The 17990-nt window shown below is 40.3% G+C and overlaps 1 protein-coding gene across 1 annotated transcript in view; it reads left to right on the top strand.

The window, feature by feature from the left end:
* LOC125453920 (collagen alpha-3(VI) chain-like) overlaps positions 1 to 17990 on the top strand; it is a 140828-nt gene that overhangs the window by 32451 nt on the left and 90387 nt on the right. The window contains exons 7-12 of the mRNA XM_059647119.1: positions 748 to 1320; positions 7572 to 8168; positions 10640 to 11230; positions 11693 to 12295; positions 13913 to 14515; positions 16133 to 16729. Of these exons, the coding sequence (XP_059503102.1) occupies positions 748 to 1320; positions 7572 to 8168; positions 10640 to 11230; positions 11693 to 12295; positions 13913 to 14515; positions 16133 to 16729 (3564 nt within the window). The remainder of the gene's footprint in view (positions 1 to 747; positions 1321 to 7571; positions 8169 to 10639; positions 11231 to 11692; positions 12296 to 13912; positions 14516 to 16132; positions 16730 to 17990) is intronic.

Genomic DNA, 17990 nt, shown 5'->3' with positions numbered 1-17990 from the left:
GTCACCATGCTGTCTCATGAGAAAGTAGTCCTATGATCCTGCAGGATTACGACAACTTCATTTTTCTGATGCTAAAGCCTATGTATCTGTCACCTAAAGTCACAAGATGTAGCAACTCCACATTCTTGAAATCAAGGGGCATGACTATTCTGCTTTCCTACACATGACTGTTTAATAAATTAGAAATTATAGATAGCCCTAACTCTGCAAATTTTGTTTTCCAAGCAATTGATTTTCTTTCTGTTTCTGTAATACAGATGACATGTTGCACACGATGATAAAAATATTGTTGGGAAGGTAACGTAGCATCTATTAGAAAGGCTGCCAGCGCAAGATTTTTAACATAAGTACCTTTCATATACAAAAAAGTCTTGCATATCATGTGCACTTCCACAATAACATATTCCCTGTCACACTTTCAAATTGTTAGTACAGAATGTTTTGTAATTTATCTTAACGTGGTCAAAGGCAACTAAAACCCAAGATTGGGAATTGGAAAGCACAGTCTTTTAAAGGGTGGCTCTTCCACATTTTTCCTCCGACTGTAGATGAGATTAATTTGGGCAGTTTGAATCAAGTTCTTGTGGACAATAAATCTTGAATTCTTTCTACTTTCTGTAGGCCAGGATCCCTAGTTTACTCACAAATTGTTTTCTCATAATTCTATATTTTAACTGAATTTTATTTGCACAATTTTTTTATTGTAACCTTTCATGATATACATGTTAATTTTTAAAACTGTTGTAGCTATGAAAAGAGACATTGTCTTCCTAATCGATGGCTCTCCAGGAATGGGACAATCATTGCATCAAGTCCTTGAGTTTCTAAGTAGAGTAATCGAGATGCTCAGTATTGGACCTGACAAAGATAAAGTTGCGGTTGTACAATATGGTGCTGGCCAAAAGATTGAGTTTGGACTTGATGCTTACTCAACTAAAGAGGAGGTTCTGGATGCAATAAAAAATCTTGAACCAAATTCAGAAAAGCCCCTTAATACTGGTGCTGCACTGGATTTTGTCACAAGGAATGTCTTTAGTGCCTCAGCAGGGAGCAGAAAAGAAGATGGGGCCACACAAATCCTGGTGCTCATCGCTGCTGGGAAATCCGCAGATAATGTTCAACCTTATGCAGATGCAGCAAAAATGGCTAGAATTGTGCCCATTGCCATTGGGGCCAAGAGTGCAGACACATCGGAATTACAAAAGATTGTGCTTGATCCAACCTTTGTTTTAACAATGAGAGACTTCCGAGATCTATCAACCATTCAGCAGGAGCTGTTGTCCAAAATGAGAACAGTGATAATTCAGGCAGTACCCGAAGGTAACAATTTTTCACAGGTTATATTTGATTCAATTAAGTTGCTTAAGAAATTGGCCTGGGATTAAATATTTCTTTCTCCCTTTTGATATGCAAGTTCTGAGTGAAGAAACTCAGCTTTTCAGATTTTTCTAAATTTAAGACACGACTAACTTTAAGTATTATAAAGTTGAAAAAACAGGTCATTGAAGAGCAGTGTGAAATAATGTTTTTATCCATGACTATGTTTTAGAATGTATCCAAACTGCTTAATACTCTACAGGATTGGGATACAGAATTAGAACATAAAGTCATGTTTTTTGTTTCTAATTTTATTTTACCATTCTCGGAAATACTAAAAAAGAATTACTTTTACAGTTTATTTTGTTATGTCAATATATACCTCATCATTAATTATTGAGAACTATAAGTGAAAATAGTACACTCGAAATTATTTGGACCATTTTTGCAGTGTCCTTGTGTATCATAGAGTAGCATAGGAACACTGTTAGCTATGTGGCTAAGAACATAATTTAAGACAAAGATAGATTTGAAAAAGAATTAGCAGCAATATTTTCTGAACTGTGAAAACTCACGTTGGTTCTTGGAAAGCATGCAGTCTGTGGCTCCTTCTGGGAATTTAATCAAAGCAGCCCTTTTTCATTCATCTGAATTATGGAGAGAGAGGGAAACACAAACTAACAAAGGCAGGGAATTAAGACAATAAGAAAGTGCAGATAAAGAGAATCCTCCCAGCCAGCAGTGACTCTGGCTAATGTGGATGGGATTTTTGGCTTTATACTTCCCAGCCTGATGAAACAGTAGAGACTGTGGACTTGCATCAATATTTTTAAGCTACCGAATGTGCAATCATTATTACAAATACACTACCTTTAAAAATGTGTAACAGCTTCAAAAAATGCATTGGGTAAAGTATTTAAAGTATAATTCAAGTAAGAGGCTGAGAGAGGGTAGGACTGAATAAAATCAGCACAAAAGAATATATGTGGTGCGGGCTTTTTTTCAGCCCCTTTTATTTAGCACTCTTTTACAAGAAGTGAGCGTGGTGATTGGACTTAAAACCAAAATCTGTTCAGACATAAAGTAGACCTCCATTATGAATGAACACAAAGGCAGATTAAATAGCATATAAAGGGAGGTAAAGGTCAGACATGAACTTCATTTACGAATATTTCCTGCATAATATAAAATATTTTGTGTAATATTGAGTAAGCATAATATTTGAATCAAATATTTTATGGTTATCAATGACCCAATATTCTGTTTACAGTTCTGTCTTCTAAATTTACAAAATAATATTATATTTCGTTTATTTTGAAGAGGAGATGTTGTGCTCCTTATCAATGAATCTGACAACGTTCAATGTGTTTTTCCAATGATTAAACAATTCATTTCTGGAATTACTGGCAGCCTTGACATGGGAAGGGAAAGGCTGTGTAGTGATGACTCTAGTCCCAACTTCTATTTCAACAGCTACACATCTAAATCAGAAGTGATGCAAGCAATAAATGCCCTGGGTCTGAAAGGAGGAACCCAAGTCAACACAGGGAAAACACTAGACTGTGCCACAGAAAATATGTTTACTAGGTCAGCTGGGGGCAGAATGGATGAATGTGTGGTCCAGTTCATGATCTTTCTCACTGCTGGCAATTCCACCGATGACACAAGCAGCTGGGGCACCGAAAGATGCTGGTGTAGCACCATTCCATGTCAGATCCAAGGATGCTAATGAAGATGAAATCTGCCAAATTTCACTGTCTTCCCACTTTGTTTTCAGGGTAGATGGTATGCAGTATTCTCAAACTATGCAGAAAAGCTTAGAATTACCCTTAAAACAACGAAACCAAGAGAAAATAATATCTATCCACAAAAGTTTTGCAAGTTTAGGAGGAAGTAGAAGTTTCTTTTTTTTATTAAAAATCTTTGAACGGTATTTTAATATTGGCAATACTTTTAATTCTTGTGCAACCTTTTAACCCATTGTTATAATCAGTAATTGAGGGTTTAAAAAAGCTTTCATATTTTGTTTCTGGATCCTAAATTTCACATTGTCTTTTATAAGACAAATGTTTATTTATTTACTTCTAATGTGGTCTCTTTGCATTTATCATTGCTGCCATGGTTTTCTGCACTCCAGGCAACTCATGAAATCAGAAGTGTTTTGAAATACACAATATACAGTATTATACAAATCAAAAGCAATCATACATTTTCACTGATTTGGATAAGTGGATAGAATGATTAGCTCTTTATCTGTTGGCCATGATGGATAGAACAGCTTTTAATTACCTCCATCATAATTTCAGCAAGTGACTGGAGCTATCAACTTATTAAGGTAGCAAAATGAGACAGAAGTTTTATATTGGTTATCCACTTCAAAATGGATCTGCCTGAATAACTTCTGGCTTGATTTTCTCACCAAATCCAAATGAGTCATTTCCACACACTAAAATGAGAAGCCAACTGTACAGCAACTTTGCTCATTTCACACTGGCACTGCTCTCTGGGTAAATTAAGTTGTTGATTCTTAGCTTTACTTGAGACTTGGTAAAAGTGAAGAATAGCACATGTCCAATCATAGATAGTTTTGGTTGCAAGTCCTGCCATTGGAAGTGAGTTGTGGTGTTTTCTTTTACTGATACTTTATTTTCCTAGAAGAGCTTTGGTGCAAGGCCTTTGAGAGACTGTTCCCCACCTCTTCCCAAATATCATTTCTAAATTACCCTACATGAGGGCTTCTGAAGAGCTTTTCTAACATGTTCCAGAAGGTTTTCCTTACATGCCATTGCTGTGGAGAAGGAAATGGATGATAATAAGATGTAACAAATAAGAATTAGACAGCATCTGAGGATCAACTCTATTGTTAACTCTGTCTAATGTCTCATGCAGTTCCCCTAATCCTAGAATCTAAAGACATCACAGGCCAAATGAGAATCTTTGTGAGAAGATGTGTATATATTTGGGGTGGCATGGCCGCTCAGCAGTTAATACTGCTGCCGCAGAGCACCAGTTTCCTTAGGATCTTTTTTCATGAGAACCTGCAACCACTGACATAACCTAGCTCTATTCTCTTTAAATACTTTGGCTGCAATGTATTTTAATGGCACGCATTCACTTGGGCAATCAGGGGACATCTCTGTGACATCACTTAGACTATCTTTATAGTTGAGAGGTGATCTGGGGACTTCATTAGGTTTTGCATGGTAAATAAGCAGCATCAAGATAAAGCCATTCAGTTTTGATTTTTGTATTGTTTTGCAAAGCCCGGATTGGTCCACTTTGTGGTCTGTTTTCCTTTGAGCTTCAACAGAAATACTCAGTTCAGTTCTGATCTTAGGAAAATATGGAACAAGTGACTTTTTTCAAAATAAATTTTGTGTTGTGGACACCAAGCATTGTTTTTCATCTGTCCTATTTTATTGCGGAGTTTAACAAGTTATACTCTTAAAAAGTTGCAGCATTTCTCTGTTATTATACAATTCCTTAGTGCCTTGCCAGGGTCCCTGTACTGACTGCTTCCATGTTAGACATTAAGGAAGAGTAAAACCAGTGCTAAAATATGATGCTGCAGTGAGGCCTGAGGAATCTCATTAATATCCCATCCTTCTCAGTAGAGGACCACATGTACAGAATTTTAGATTGCAGTAAGAGAGTGCGTGGCCAGTGGGAGGATTTTTCCTACTCCTGGCCTCCTACAGGTGGCAGTTGAGGTGTGGCCACCAATACAGCCATTTCTACAAAAGAACATTGATGTCTCATGCCACCACAAGTGAGGGCTAACGCCTACTTGGAAAGTGCCAGTTATTCTTTTAATTCAATGAGTCTTCAGCAAAGGATTGGCCTTTGAAAGAAAGGGCAGCCCCAATCTGAAAATTAAAATTATTCAATGAATCTCCTCTGAGGCTCCTTTTGGTAATCATTCTGCGAATATTCATAGATGCAGAGTTTAAGTGGTATGGAGTCATAAATTCTAACAGTACAAAGAAAGCTTTCAGCTGCATTTGAGGAGATAATTCTTGACATTAAAATGTTGGACTAGGAATTGACAATGGAATTGTTGATGAAAATTTCATGAGTGGAATTTTCTCCTCTGTGGAGTGGCACGGGCAATGACAAAAATGATGGGAGAATATGGCATGAGTGAAAAATAAATGGCAATGTTGACATCGAGAAAATATTTTCTCTTAAGCTGTTAGAAGGGAATGTCAGAATTTCCTTTGTGTAGCAGATACCTTCCTTAAATTCATTGTATCTCATTAATAGCTCAACTTTCCTCTTCTTTGTGACACTTCAAATACTCCTGGCCTTCCTTAGGAAATTAGCTGGTGCAGATTCCTGATTTATAAATAGCTGTAGCTTGCTTGCTTCTCCCTGCCATCATCCAACTCTGTTCTCACTACATTGTCCCTGCATGCTCAATGGGCACCATCCTCCTGCAGCTTTCATCCATGCACGTCAGCACAGACAACCACTAGCGTCACCACATCCATATGCTCGCACTCAGTCCAAATCTCACACCACTTCAGCCATTCAAGAGTTTACTTTAGAATGCAGGGGCACCTAAGAATTACTTGCTTTTGTCAGGTCGCTCTGCGTGTGGGGACACACATGCATCTTATGCATCTGAACAGGTTGCATCTTATTTCTCTTAGCTTCATTTCTTAGCATTCACTCACTCTGTGCTTACTGGGAGATTGTCAAACTTAACGTTGGTTTTTTAGCGGATGAGGTCTGCAGTGCTTAAGAACAGATGCTGGTTTCTGTGGCTTGCATTGCTTTTAAGTGCAGAGTTGAAGGGATGCAGCTTGTCATGGTTTAGTGCACTGCACAGTCAGAGATGTAGACATGACACTGTATGGCATCATGTTGTGTATGTGAGTGTGTGTGTGTGTGTGTGTGTGTGTGTGTGTGTGTGTGTGTGTGTGTGTGTGTGTGTGTGTGTGTGTGTGTGTGTTGGGGGGGAGCGTGGAATGTGAGGGGCCTTATCTGATTATAATCTGGGTGTTGCCCATATTTAGCTTCAATCCTGACCGAAGATTACAGATTCATCAGTTGGAGTACTGTGATGGCAAAAGTTGGTGGGGAAGGGTGTGGAAGGTGACTGCAGCATTATTTCCTTCAGTGAAACAAAGAGTAGGATTGATTATGATGAAACTGCATGGAAGAGTAGTTTGTGGTGAAGCAGGAATAGGAGACACAGTGAGGTAATTCAGCGGGCGATTGGGAGCAAAGAGGCAGGAAGCGTTAGTGGTTTGGCAGGAGGAGGAGGTAGGTGGGAGCTATTGAGTAGTCATGTTGCAAGCAGTAATGAGAGTTGTAGTCATTGTGCTTTAATGTGAGTTGTGGCCTTTGAGTGCCATGTAGCATAAAGAAGGTGGTGGCATTTACCACTACAGAAGACAGAAGATCACTGACCTTCTTCCTGTGCTGTTGGGTGGTTCATTTTAACACTGACCTGAGCAATTATTGGGGTCCATGACTTCCTTTGCCTACCCCCCATATTCCTCTACCACCCCACCACCATCAACGCCAGGTGCAAACCTGCAAAGTGGAGAGAGAGAGTTTTGCTTGCTGAACCATATTGTCAGTGATCATAGTTGGGGGGCAGCACATTGTGAGGGTCAGTTCCTGCCTTGTCATTTCTGAAGTGGAGCGAAGCCAGGCTTTCAGTATGGTATCAGTGCTCTCAACATGTATGTTCCTGGCAGTGGCTAGCACTTCCACCTCTCCTGTCTTTTGACTGCACAGGAAGGGCGCTGAAGAGTCCGGATGCATTAATACTGAGGGGAAGAGTGGAAGATTGTGTGAGAACAGTAGCTGTATCCCTGTATCCCACTTGATGAAATAATATAAGAACAGTTACTGAGTCAGTCAAATGGACCCTGCAATTTATTTTTCCCTAATCTCAGTAAATTATCTGCATAATTATACTTAATTGGGATCCCGTTATTGATTAATTGCTTATTTTGTCAGATCATTTTAGAGGTACCACGTTGTGAGAAAGGATTGAGTGAAATGAATGGGCATTTCACTCTGGTGCCAAGAGTCAAGACTCTATTTTGGTTTGATTTTCTCTTTTTTATTGTCAGGTTCATGATACCGAAGCTTTCATGGTTGTACTAAAAGCATTAGTTTTATTACTATTTAACACAGAAAAATGAATTTTACTGCAATCAGATGTACAAGAATATTAATGCAGCATATATTTACACATCAGCACTGTCTCTGAGAAATCTATTTTCAATTCCTCACAGATGCTGTGAAGAGAGATGTTGTGTTCCTTATCGATGCATCTGAAAATGTCAGAGGTGCTTTCCCTGCAGTTCAAAGATTCATTTCCAGAATGATCGATAATCTTGATATTGGAAGTGACAAAGTTCGAGTTGGTGTTGTGCAGTACAGCGATAATCCCAGAGTCAACTTCTACTTGAACAGCTACACCACACCTCAGGATGTAAAGGATGCGATAAACGGCCTCAGGCAAATAGGAGGCCGCCGAGTCAACACCGGGGCAGCGTTGGACTATGTGAAAAATAACATCTTCACTCGGTCTGCGGGTGGCAGAGCAGAGGAAGGTGTCCCCCAGTTCCTGATCCTTCTCACTGCCAGCAAGTCGTCCGATGATGTTGGTCAGGCAGCGTTGGCCCTGAAAGAGGCTGGTGTAGCACCTTTCAGTATCGGCTCAGGAGATGCAGATGATCGTGAGCTCCAACAGATTTCTCTGTCCCCTAATTATATTTTCAAGGTTAATGACCTACGGAATGTGGAAACACTCCAACAACGTCTGGAGTCACCTTTAACTACACTGAGCAAAGAACTGATAACTGAAATTCCAATAATTGTACCTGATGGTGAGACATCTCTGCTTTGTTTATTAATCAGAAAGATGTCATCTTGAATAGTTAGTATGATGACAGTTTAGAACAAACTTACACTCTGAACAACATTCAATATGAGTGTAAAGATGGAATGGAAATATGGTGATATATAAGCACGCACTGTCAAAATGTTTGTGCAGTGCCACTCGGCTATAAACATGTCCTCTCTGTTAGTTTGACTGGTGTCTGGCCGTCATGTGTATCCATCTCCCCTTTTACTTTCAAGAGGGTTGGAATAGGACCAATTCTCCTGTCATCTGGCACCACCCTTAGAATTAAGGAGAGAGAGCAAAATGTGATCAGAACCTTTCCACCCGACCCCTCTCATAACACTGTTCTTCAGCAAAAACAGATGTGAAACACTCATTTTGCTCCTCAGAAATATCCTTTGACAAGGTTTACTTGCTGTTCCTGTATCAACACTTCTGCTATTAAAAGTTTTTCAAAGGATTTTTACATTTCGTTTAATGTTAGCTTGTAAAGTATTCCCATTCTGATGTTTTTAAAAGAGTTTTGGGGTTTCTTTGTTGGTTACAACAATGACAATTACCCAAAAACAAGGAAAATTTTACAAGGATGCCACCAGGATTGGAGAAATTGAGTTATAGAGAGAGGCCAAATAGGTTCAGGATTTCTTGCCTGGAGCGATTATAAAATTGCAAGGAGCCTGGTTAGTGTAGGGTAGGTTATTCCTCTATCTGCTTGTCAATAGCACAGTAGCTGCTCAGTTGTTCCTTAATTACAACACACTTTAATCTCCTTTAGACTCCTCAACTGCATCTTCCCTTTCCAGAGCCTCAACACTTCATTCGATCAATATAACTGTTTCACCTTCCTCATAGTACCTATCTTTCTTGAACACCTGGTAAGCTAGAATGTTACGTTTGATACGCACTTCCTGTTAACTACCTCCCCACCACCTGGCCCAATTCTCCTTTAGTTTCTTGAACTATTGCTTTTCTCTGCCACAATCCCAAAGCTCAAAGAAGCTTCCCACTCTGTCCAATTTGCCCAACTGACAATGATGCAGTGACTAACCAATGGTAAGCCTGTTATTGAACTTCCATCCCTGCTGCTGAAATTCTGACAGCAGCATCTCAATTATTTGAAGTCTAATCTCAATGGCATCTATTAAGTCCATGATTTCTTTCTGAATTGTTGCTCAGTAGACTTCATACTCTCCCCGTTCTGTTCTTTATCCTGCCACCAGATAGGCAACGCATAATGGCATGACACCCTTGTAGGGATAGATTTCTGTTTGGGAGCCAGCAATCTGACTGAAGGAATATGTTGTAGGGATGGTATTTTAGCTAGCATGCACATCATGCAGTAAAGGATGGTGGGCAGTTTGCCTGAGGTACAAAGAGACAAAAGGAGATCCTTCAGCAATCATACGCTGGCAAAAACACTGTCAGGCTGGGAGTTATTGTATAATTGAAGGGACATGGAGAGGGTTTGCAAATGATGCAACATCAGAAGAGAGGCACAAAGTTCTAAATTTGAAATGGCCACGACACCCGTGGTTTAATAACAGTTCCTCCCCTGCACGGCTAGTAGATGTAGCTGTGACCTGATGAACTTAATGTGTGCAGGTATGAGCACATTCCTTGCTGGATGGAACACTATGGGGAGTAAATAGCCTGGCAGTATTACCACGAGGCTATTAATCCAGAAACTCAGCTGAGGTGCTGGGCACCTGGGTTCAAATGGTGGAATTTGAATTCAATTAAAAAGAAAATCTGGAATTAACAATTTACTGATGACTGTGAAACCAGTTGTTGGAATAACCAATCTGCCATCTTTACCTGGTCTGACCTACATGTTACTCCAGACCCACAGCAATGTGATTGGCTCTCAACCACCCTCTGAAATAGCCTAGCAAGGCACTCAGCTAGGGCAGTTAAGGGTGCCCAACCAGCGATGCCCATGTTCGCTGAGCAAATGAAAAAACAACAATGCTGCCTCATCAAACCCTGTCTGCTTCTGTGAGACCCTGTCCAGCTGTTGACTGCCTCTTCTCCACTGAACAGCCCCAGCTCAATCTCCTTATTTAACTCTACAGGGTCTATCAAAGGCTTTGAATCTCTGCCTACTGCTTTTGGATCTAAAAACCATCAGTTACCACCCTCAATACAACCACGCATTTTTAAAATAACCCTGAACTGGTGACATGCTGGGAAAACGAGACATTGCTCCCTGAGGCCAATTTTCTAAATTTCCAATCTAAATTTCCGATCAGGCCTTATAGAAAATGCAAAACATTGCTTACTCACATCAGTGAAAACATTCTGAAACATAGGTAAAATAAGTTACCAACATTCTAGAAATGACCTCAAATAATTTGAATATCATAGCCCAGAAATATCTATTTTGCTGACAGCTTTATATTTCAAAGCAAATGTTGAATAATAAACAATTCTATTTTCCATTATTTCCACATGCAGTTAAGAGAGATATTGTGTTCCTTGTTGATGGATCAGTCAAAGTCAGAGGTGCTTTCCCTTCGGTTCAAAGATTCATTTCCAAAGTGGTCGGTAATCTTGACATTGGAAGTGACAAAGTTCGAGTTGGTGTTGTGCAGTACAGCGATAATCCCAGAGTCAACTTCTACTTGAACAGCTACACCACACCTCGGGACGTGAAGGATGCGATAACCGGCCTCAGGCAAATAGGAGGCCGCCGAGCCAACACCGGGGCAGCCTTGGACTATGTGAAAACTAACATCTTCACTCGGTCTGCGGGTGGCAGAGCAGAGGAAGGTGTCCCCCAGTTCCTGATCCTTCTCACTGCCAGCAAGTCGTCCGATGATGTTGGTCAGGCAGCGTTGGCCCTAAAAGAGGCCGGTGTAGCACCTTTCAGTATTGGCTCAGGAGATGCAGATGACCGTGAGCTCCAACAGATTTCTCTGTCGCCAAATTTTGTTTTCAAGGTTAATGACCTACGGAATGTGGAAACACTCCAACAAAGCCTGGAGTCACCTTTAACTACGCTGAGCAAAGAACTGATAACTGAAATTCCAATAATTGTACCTGATGGTGAGACATCTCTGCTTTATTTATTAATCAGAAAGATGTGATCTTGAATAGTTAGTATGATGACAGTTTAGAACAAACTTACACTCTGAACAACATTCAATATGAGTGTAAAGATGGAATGGAAATATGGTGATATATAAGCACGCACTGTCAAAATGTTTGTGCAGTGCCACTCGGCTATAAACATGTCCTCTCTGTTAGTTTGACTGGTGTCTGGCCGTCATGTGTATCCATCTCCCCTTTTACTTTCAAGAGGGTTGGAATAGGACCAATTCTCCTGTCATCTGGCACCACCCTTAGAATTAAGGAGAGAGAGCAAAATGTGATCAGAACCTTTCCACCCTAATTCTGTTGAAATAAAAAAATCATTTCTGTCTAACATCAAATTATGCTGAAGTTTTATGCTGGCAGTTTTATTTTTCAAATCAAACTTGAGTAATGAACACATCTATTTTCCATCAGTTACAGAAGCAGACAGGAGAGATGTTGTGTTCCTTGTTGATGGATCAGAGAGAGTCAGAGGTGCTTTCCCTTCAGTTCAAAGATTCATTTCCAAAGTGGTCGATAATCTTGACATTGGAAGTGACAAAGTTCGAGTTGGTGTGGTTCAGTACAGCGATAATCCCAGAGTCAACTTCTACTTGAACAGCTACGCCACACCTCAGGACGTGAAGGATGCGATAACCGGCCTCAGGCAAATAGGAGGCCGCCGAGCCAACACCGGGGCAGCCTTGGACTATGTGAAAACTAACATCTTCACTCGGTCTGCGGGTGGCAGAGCAGAAGAAAGTGTCCCCCAGTTCCTGATCCTTCTCACTGCCAGCAAGTCGTCCGATGATGTTGGTCAGGCAGCGTTGGCCCTGAAAGAGGCCGGTGTAGCACCTTTCAGTATTGGCTCAGGAGATGCAGATGACCGTGAGCTCCAACAGATTTCTCTGTCCCCTAATTATATTTTCAAGGTTAATGACCTACGGAATGTGGAAACAGTGCAACAAAGTCTGGAGTCACCGTTAACAACACTGAGCAAAGATCGGATTATTGAAATTCGGACAACTGTACCTGTTGGTGAGACATATTTGATTTTTTGTTTCAATCAGAAAGTCAAGATCTTGAATTATTTTTGTGATAATATGATTTATGATGAACTTGCTCTGTGAGATAACAGCTACATGAGAAAGGAAATGCCGCAGTGTCTAATGCACAAAAACGCTGATATAATCTCAGTGCGATCTCACCAGTATTTATATATTTATCTTGTGTTCATCTGACTGGTGTTTCATTGCCCTGACCATCTGTCACCTTTTTCTGAACAGTGGTGTCACAGTTTCAATCCTCCTGTTCTCTGGCAGTTGGTTTCTAAGACTGTGTCTAAAACTTGCAATTTCTAACCTTGCATGTCTCTGTAAATTCATACTCGGGGCCACCGCTACTTTTGATAAAGAATGCCAATGAATCAATTACACCCTCCTTATCTCTTTTCATCCCACCTGGTGTTGCCACCACCTCCATTTATGTGCGACGTTTGAAGCAACCTCTTGTCTGCTGAAGCCCTCGGCTGTGATTCTTGACAAGATCTGTTTGCTGCTCCTGAATCGACTCTTGTTAATGATAATTTTTTTTTGATGGATTTCAAGGTTCTCTTTGACTTTAATGACTGATCTATTTACCAAGGGATTTTGTGTTCCTACCGATGTGAATCACAAGTATATTCTCATACTCTCAAATGCCCATATAATAATTATTCTTCGAGTGCTTTTGTACCTTCAATATTTGTGTTTTCTACTGTATTAGCAACCTTGCATTTGTCCAGAACTTTCATTTTATCATCACATTTTAATCTTTATCTGTTTAGTCAACAAAGGAGCCCTAACTTTATCTGTCCACCCCGTTTCTCTCAAGACAAGTTTTCTAATCTGTACGTAAACTATATCCATCTTTTCTAACAGGGAGCCCAATTCTGAACATTGCAGCAACAACCTCAATTTCAATATCTATTGGTTATAAAGTATTTTGGTCGTTCTGTGAATGTGACAAGAGAACAATGATGCATGTCTTTGTTTGTTTCTTACTTGGTTGTGGGTGTATCTTTCAAATTGCAAATTCAATTCTCTCAAATCTTAATGAGATTACCCTCCACTATAAATGAATATTTCTACCCTTGATGGTTCTGCGTCATTTTTCCTCCCTCATTATGGTGAAACATTGGGATCAAGGAAGTTCTCCCAGACCTGAAACAAAAGGTTTTCCTCACCTTTCTTTTTAATTACACTCACTCATGTGACTTTGACAACATCCTTCTTTCCAGAGCCTTAATACCTTATTTAATTATTACAACCAGCTCTCCATGCTTTTTATTCTGCCTTGGAATTGTAAGTCATCAAAGCCCCAAAGCATGCACTTCCCCCTCCCGTTTTTGAGCTCAACGCTCTAAGGATTGGAACTGCACTCCTGTATGTGGCACCGAGAGTAACATAGCCATTTCTTACATTTTATGATCCGGATATTTACTTTCATGCTGCCGAGATTCTGAAAAAAGCTCATCAAATCTTTTTGTGCTACCATCACCAATATGGACCTCCTTTCTAACTGTACTGTATCTGACTCCACGTACTCTCTGTTTTATGCTGACAGTTTTTTTTTTCAAATCAGACTTGAGTAATGAACATATCTATTTTCCATCAGTTACAGAAGCAGACAGGAGAGATGTTGTGTTCCTTGTTGATGGATCAGAGAGAGTCAGAGGTGCTTTCCCTTCAGTTCAAAGATTCATTTCCAAAGTGGTCGATAATCTTGACATTGGAAGTGACAAAGTTCGAGTTGGTGTGGTTCAGTACAGCGATAATCCCAGAGTCAACTTCTACTTGAACAGCTATGCCACACCTCAGGATGTAAAGGATGCGATAACCGGCCTCAGGCAAATAGGAGGCCGCCGAGCCAACACCGGGGCAGCCTTGGACTATGTGAAAACTAACATCTTCACTCGGTCTGCGGGTGGCAGAGCAGAAGAAGGTGTCCCCCAGTTCCTGATCCTTCTCACTGCCAGCAAGTCGTCCGATGATGTTGGTCAGGCAGCGTTGGCCCTGAAAGAGGCCGGTGTAGCACCTTTCAGTATTGGCTCAGGAGATGCAGATGACCGTGAGCTCCAACAGATTTCTCTGTCCCCTAATTATATTTTCAAGGTTAATGACCTACGGAATGTGGAAACAGTGCAACAAAGTCTGGAGTCACCGTTAACAACACTGAGCAAAGATCGGATTATTGAAATTCGGACAACTGTACCTGTTGGTGAGACATATTTGATTTTTTGTTTCAATCAGAAAGTCAAGATCTTGAATTATTTTTGTGATAATATGATTTATGATGAACTTGCTCTGTGAGATAACAGCTACATGAGAAAGGAAATGCCGCAGTGTCTTATGCACAAAAACACTGATATGATCTCAGTGCGATCTCACCAGTATTTATATATTTATCTTGTGTTCATCTGACTGGTGTTTCATTGCCCTGACCATCTGTCACCTTTTTCTGAACAGTAGTGTCACAGTTTCAATCCTCCTGTTCTCTGGCAATTGGTTTCTAAGACTGTGTCTAAAACTTGCAATTTCTAACCTTGCATGTCTCTGTAAATTCATACTCGGGGCCACCGCTACTTTTGATAAAGAATGCCAATGAATCAATTACACCCTCCTTATCTCTTTTCATCCCACCTGGTGTTGCCACCACCTCCATTTATGTGCGACGTTTGAAGCAACCTCTTGTCTGCTGAAGCCCTCGGCTGTGATTCTTGACAAGATCTGTTTGCTGCTCCTGAATCGACTCTTGTTAATGATAATTTTTTTTTGATGGATTTCAAGGTTCTCTTTGACTTTAATGACTGATCTATTTACCAAGGGATTTTGTGTTCCTACCGATGTGAATCACAAGTATATTCTCATACTCTCAAATGCCCATATAATAATTATTCTTCGAGTGCTTTTGTACCTTCAATATTTGTGTTTTCTACTGTATTAGCAACCTTGCATTTGTCCAGAACTTTCATTTTATCATCACATTTTAATCTTTATCTGTTTAGTCAACAAAGGAGCCCTAACTTTATCTGTCCACCCCGTTTCTCTCAAGACAAGTTTTCTAATCTGTACGTAAACTATATCCATCTTTTCTAACAGGGAGCCCAATTCTGAACATTGCAGCAACAACCTCAATTTCAATATCTATTGGTTATAAAGTATTTTGGTCGTTCTGTGAATGTGACAAGAGAACAATGATGCATGTCTTTGTTTGTTTCTTACTTGGTTGTGGGTGTATCTTTCAAATTGCAAATTCAATTCTCTCAAATCTTAATGAGATGACCCTCCACTATAAATGAATATTTCTACCCTTGATGGTTCTGTGTCATTTTTCCTCCCTCATTATGGTGAAACATTGGGATCAAGGAAGTTCTCCCAGACCTGAAACAAAAGGTTTTCCTCACCTTTCTTTTTAATTACACTCACTCATGTGACTTTGACAACATCCTTCTTTCCAGAGCCTTAATACCTTATTTAATTATTACAACCAGCTCTCCATGCTTTTTATTCTGCCTTGGAATTGTAAGTCATCAAAGCCCCAAAGCATGCATTTGCCCCTCCCATTTTTGAGCTCAACGCTGTCAGGATTGGAACTGCCCTCCTGCATGTGGCACCGAGAGTAAAATAGCCATTTCTTACATTTTATGATCCGGTTATCTACTTTCATGCTGCCGAGATTTTGAAAACAGCTCTTCCAATCTTTTTGTGCTAGCGTCACCAATATGGACCTCCTTTCTAACTGTACTGTATCCGACTCCATGTACTCTCTGTTTTATGCTGACAGTTTTATTTTTCAAATCAAACTTGAGTAATGAACATATCTATTTTCCATCAGTTACAGAAGCGGACAGGAGAGATGTTGTGTTCCTTGTTGATGGATCAGAGAGAGTCAGAGGTGCTTTCCCTTCAGTTCAAAGATTCATTTCCAAAGTGGTCGATAATCTTGACATTGGAAGTGACAAAGTTCGAGTTGGTGTGGTTCAGTACAGCGATAATCCCAGAGTCAACTTCTACTTGAACAGCTACGCCACACCTCGGGACGTGAAGGATGCGATAACCGGCCTCAGGCAAATAGGAGGCCGCCGAGCCAACACCGGGGCAGCCTTGGACTATGTGAAAGCTAACATCTTCACTCGGTCTGCGGGTGGCAGAGCAGAGGAAGGTGTCCCCCAGTTCCTGATCCTTCTCACTGCTAGCAAGTCGTCTGATGATGTTGGTCAGGCAGCGTTGGCCCTGAAAGAGGCCGGTGTAGCACCTTTCAGTATTGGCTCAGGAGATGCAGATGATCGTGAGCTCCAACAGATTTCTCTGTCCCCTAATTATATTTTCAAGGTTAATGACCTACGGAATGTGGAAACAGTGCAACAAAGCCTGGAGTCACCCTTACGAACACTGAGCAAAGATGAGATTGAAGGAATTCGAGTACTTGTTGGTGAGACATATTTCATTTTTGTCTATAACTGAAAGATGAGATATTTAATGATTTTTATAACATTGTGATATGTATTGAAATTATACCCTGAAATCACAGCAATGTGAGTGCAAACACTGAAATGCAAGATGGTGCTCTATCCAATATACTCAAACAAAATCTCAGTCCATTTTCATAGTGCTCTGCAACCAAATTAATCCTCCCCTGTTTATTGGGCACAAGGCATTTCAAACTAAAGCAGAATCCAAAGGCAGTAGCCCATCATTTCCTTTGAGAGGTGATGGAATTTTCATTTCTGCTGTTTTAAATACAGAATGCATAGCTGTAATTCAATTGTATGTCTACACATTTTGCTACTGATGTCTTTGGAACAGCAGTAGGCCATTTGGCTCTTTGAGCGTATTCTGCCATTCAATAAAAATACAACTGACCTGATTGTTGCACTTCTACTGTCCTCAGTGCCCTGCCGTCCTTGACTCCCTTGTACATCAAAGGCCTGTCTAACTTAGCCTACAATGTATTGATTGCCCCAGTTTCATTTAGTTTATCAGGGCGAGATTTCCACTCTGAGAGCAACAAAATATTTTAATTCTGCCCAAAAAGGAAGACATGCTATCCTTCAACTACATCTCGTCGTTCTGGTCTTCCTAACAGAAGTAAACATCCTCCCAGAATCTACCGACCAAGTCTACTTGAAATCTTCCATGATCCAATACGATCATTCCTCAGGCTGCTAAATGCTAATGGTTGTGGGCCTGCCCTGTTTGACTTTTCTTCCTAAGATAAGCCTGAAATGAGAGGTGAACCTTGCTTGAACTGCTTATGTTCTTTCCAAGAGATCAGATTGGACCCTGGTACTCCTGATGTAATCTTATTGAAACCTTGGATATCTGCAGTAAAACTTCTGTGCTCCATTCCAATTTCAATAAATACTAGAATTCTAGAATACTAGACGTTTGGTGATTCATGTACAAGATGTCCTGATTCCCCTGTATCACTGAAATCAACCATCACTGACCATTTAGACAATACATTGCTTTTCTATTTTTCTTGTCAAAGTGGACAAGCCCACATTTCGTGACATTAAATCTCATCTTCCAGTTTTTTTGTTTGTGCCTCCATGTTTGGCCTATATTGCTATCTCTTTACAGGTTTCCTGCCTCCTCTTGCTATTTCTGCTTGCATTGTCCAGCATGTTAAAGGAGAAATAGGATGACTGGAGTAATTATTTCTTTCAAAAATGTGTTAATTACACCATGTT

This window comes from Stegostoma tigrinum, chromosome 7 (genome assembly GCF_030684315.1).
Source record: "Stegostoma tigrinum isolate sSteTig4 chromosome 7, sSteTig4.hap1, whole genome shotgun sequence".
Classification (NCBI taxonomy): domain Eukaryota; kingdom Metazoa; phylum Chordata; class Chondrichthyes; order Orectolobiformes; family Stegostomatidae; genus Stegostoma; species Stegostoma tigrinum.
Note: the sequence above shows the minus strand (reverse complement) of the source record. Positions and strands in the feature narration are given on the sequence as shown.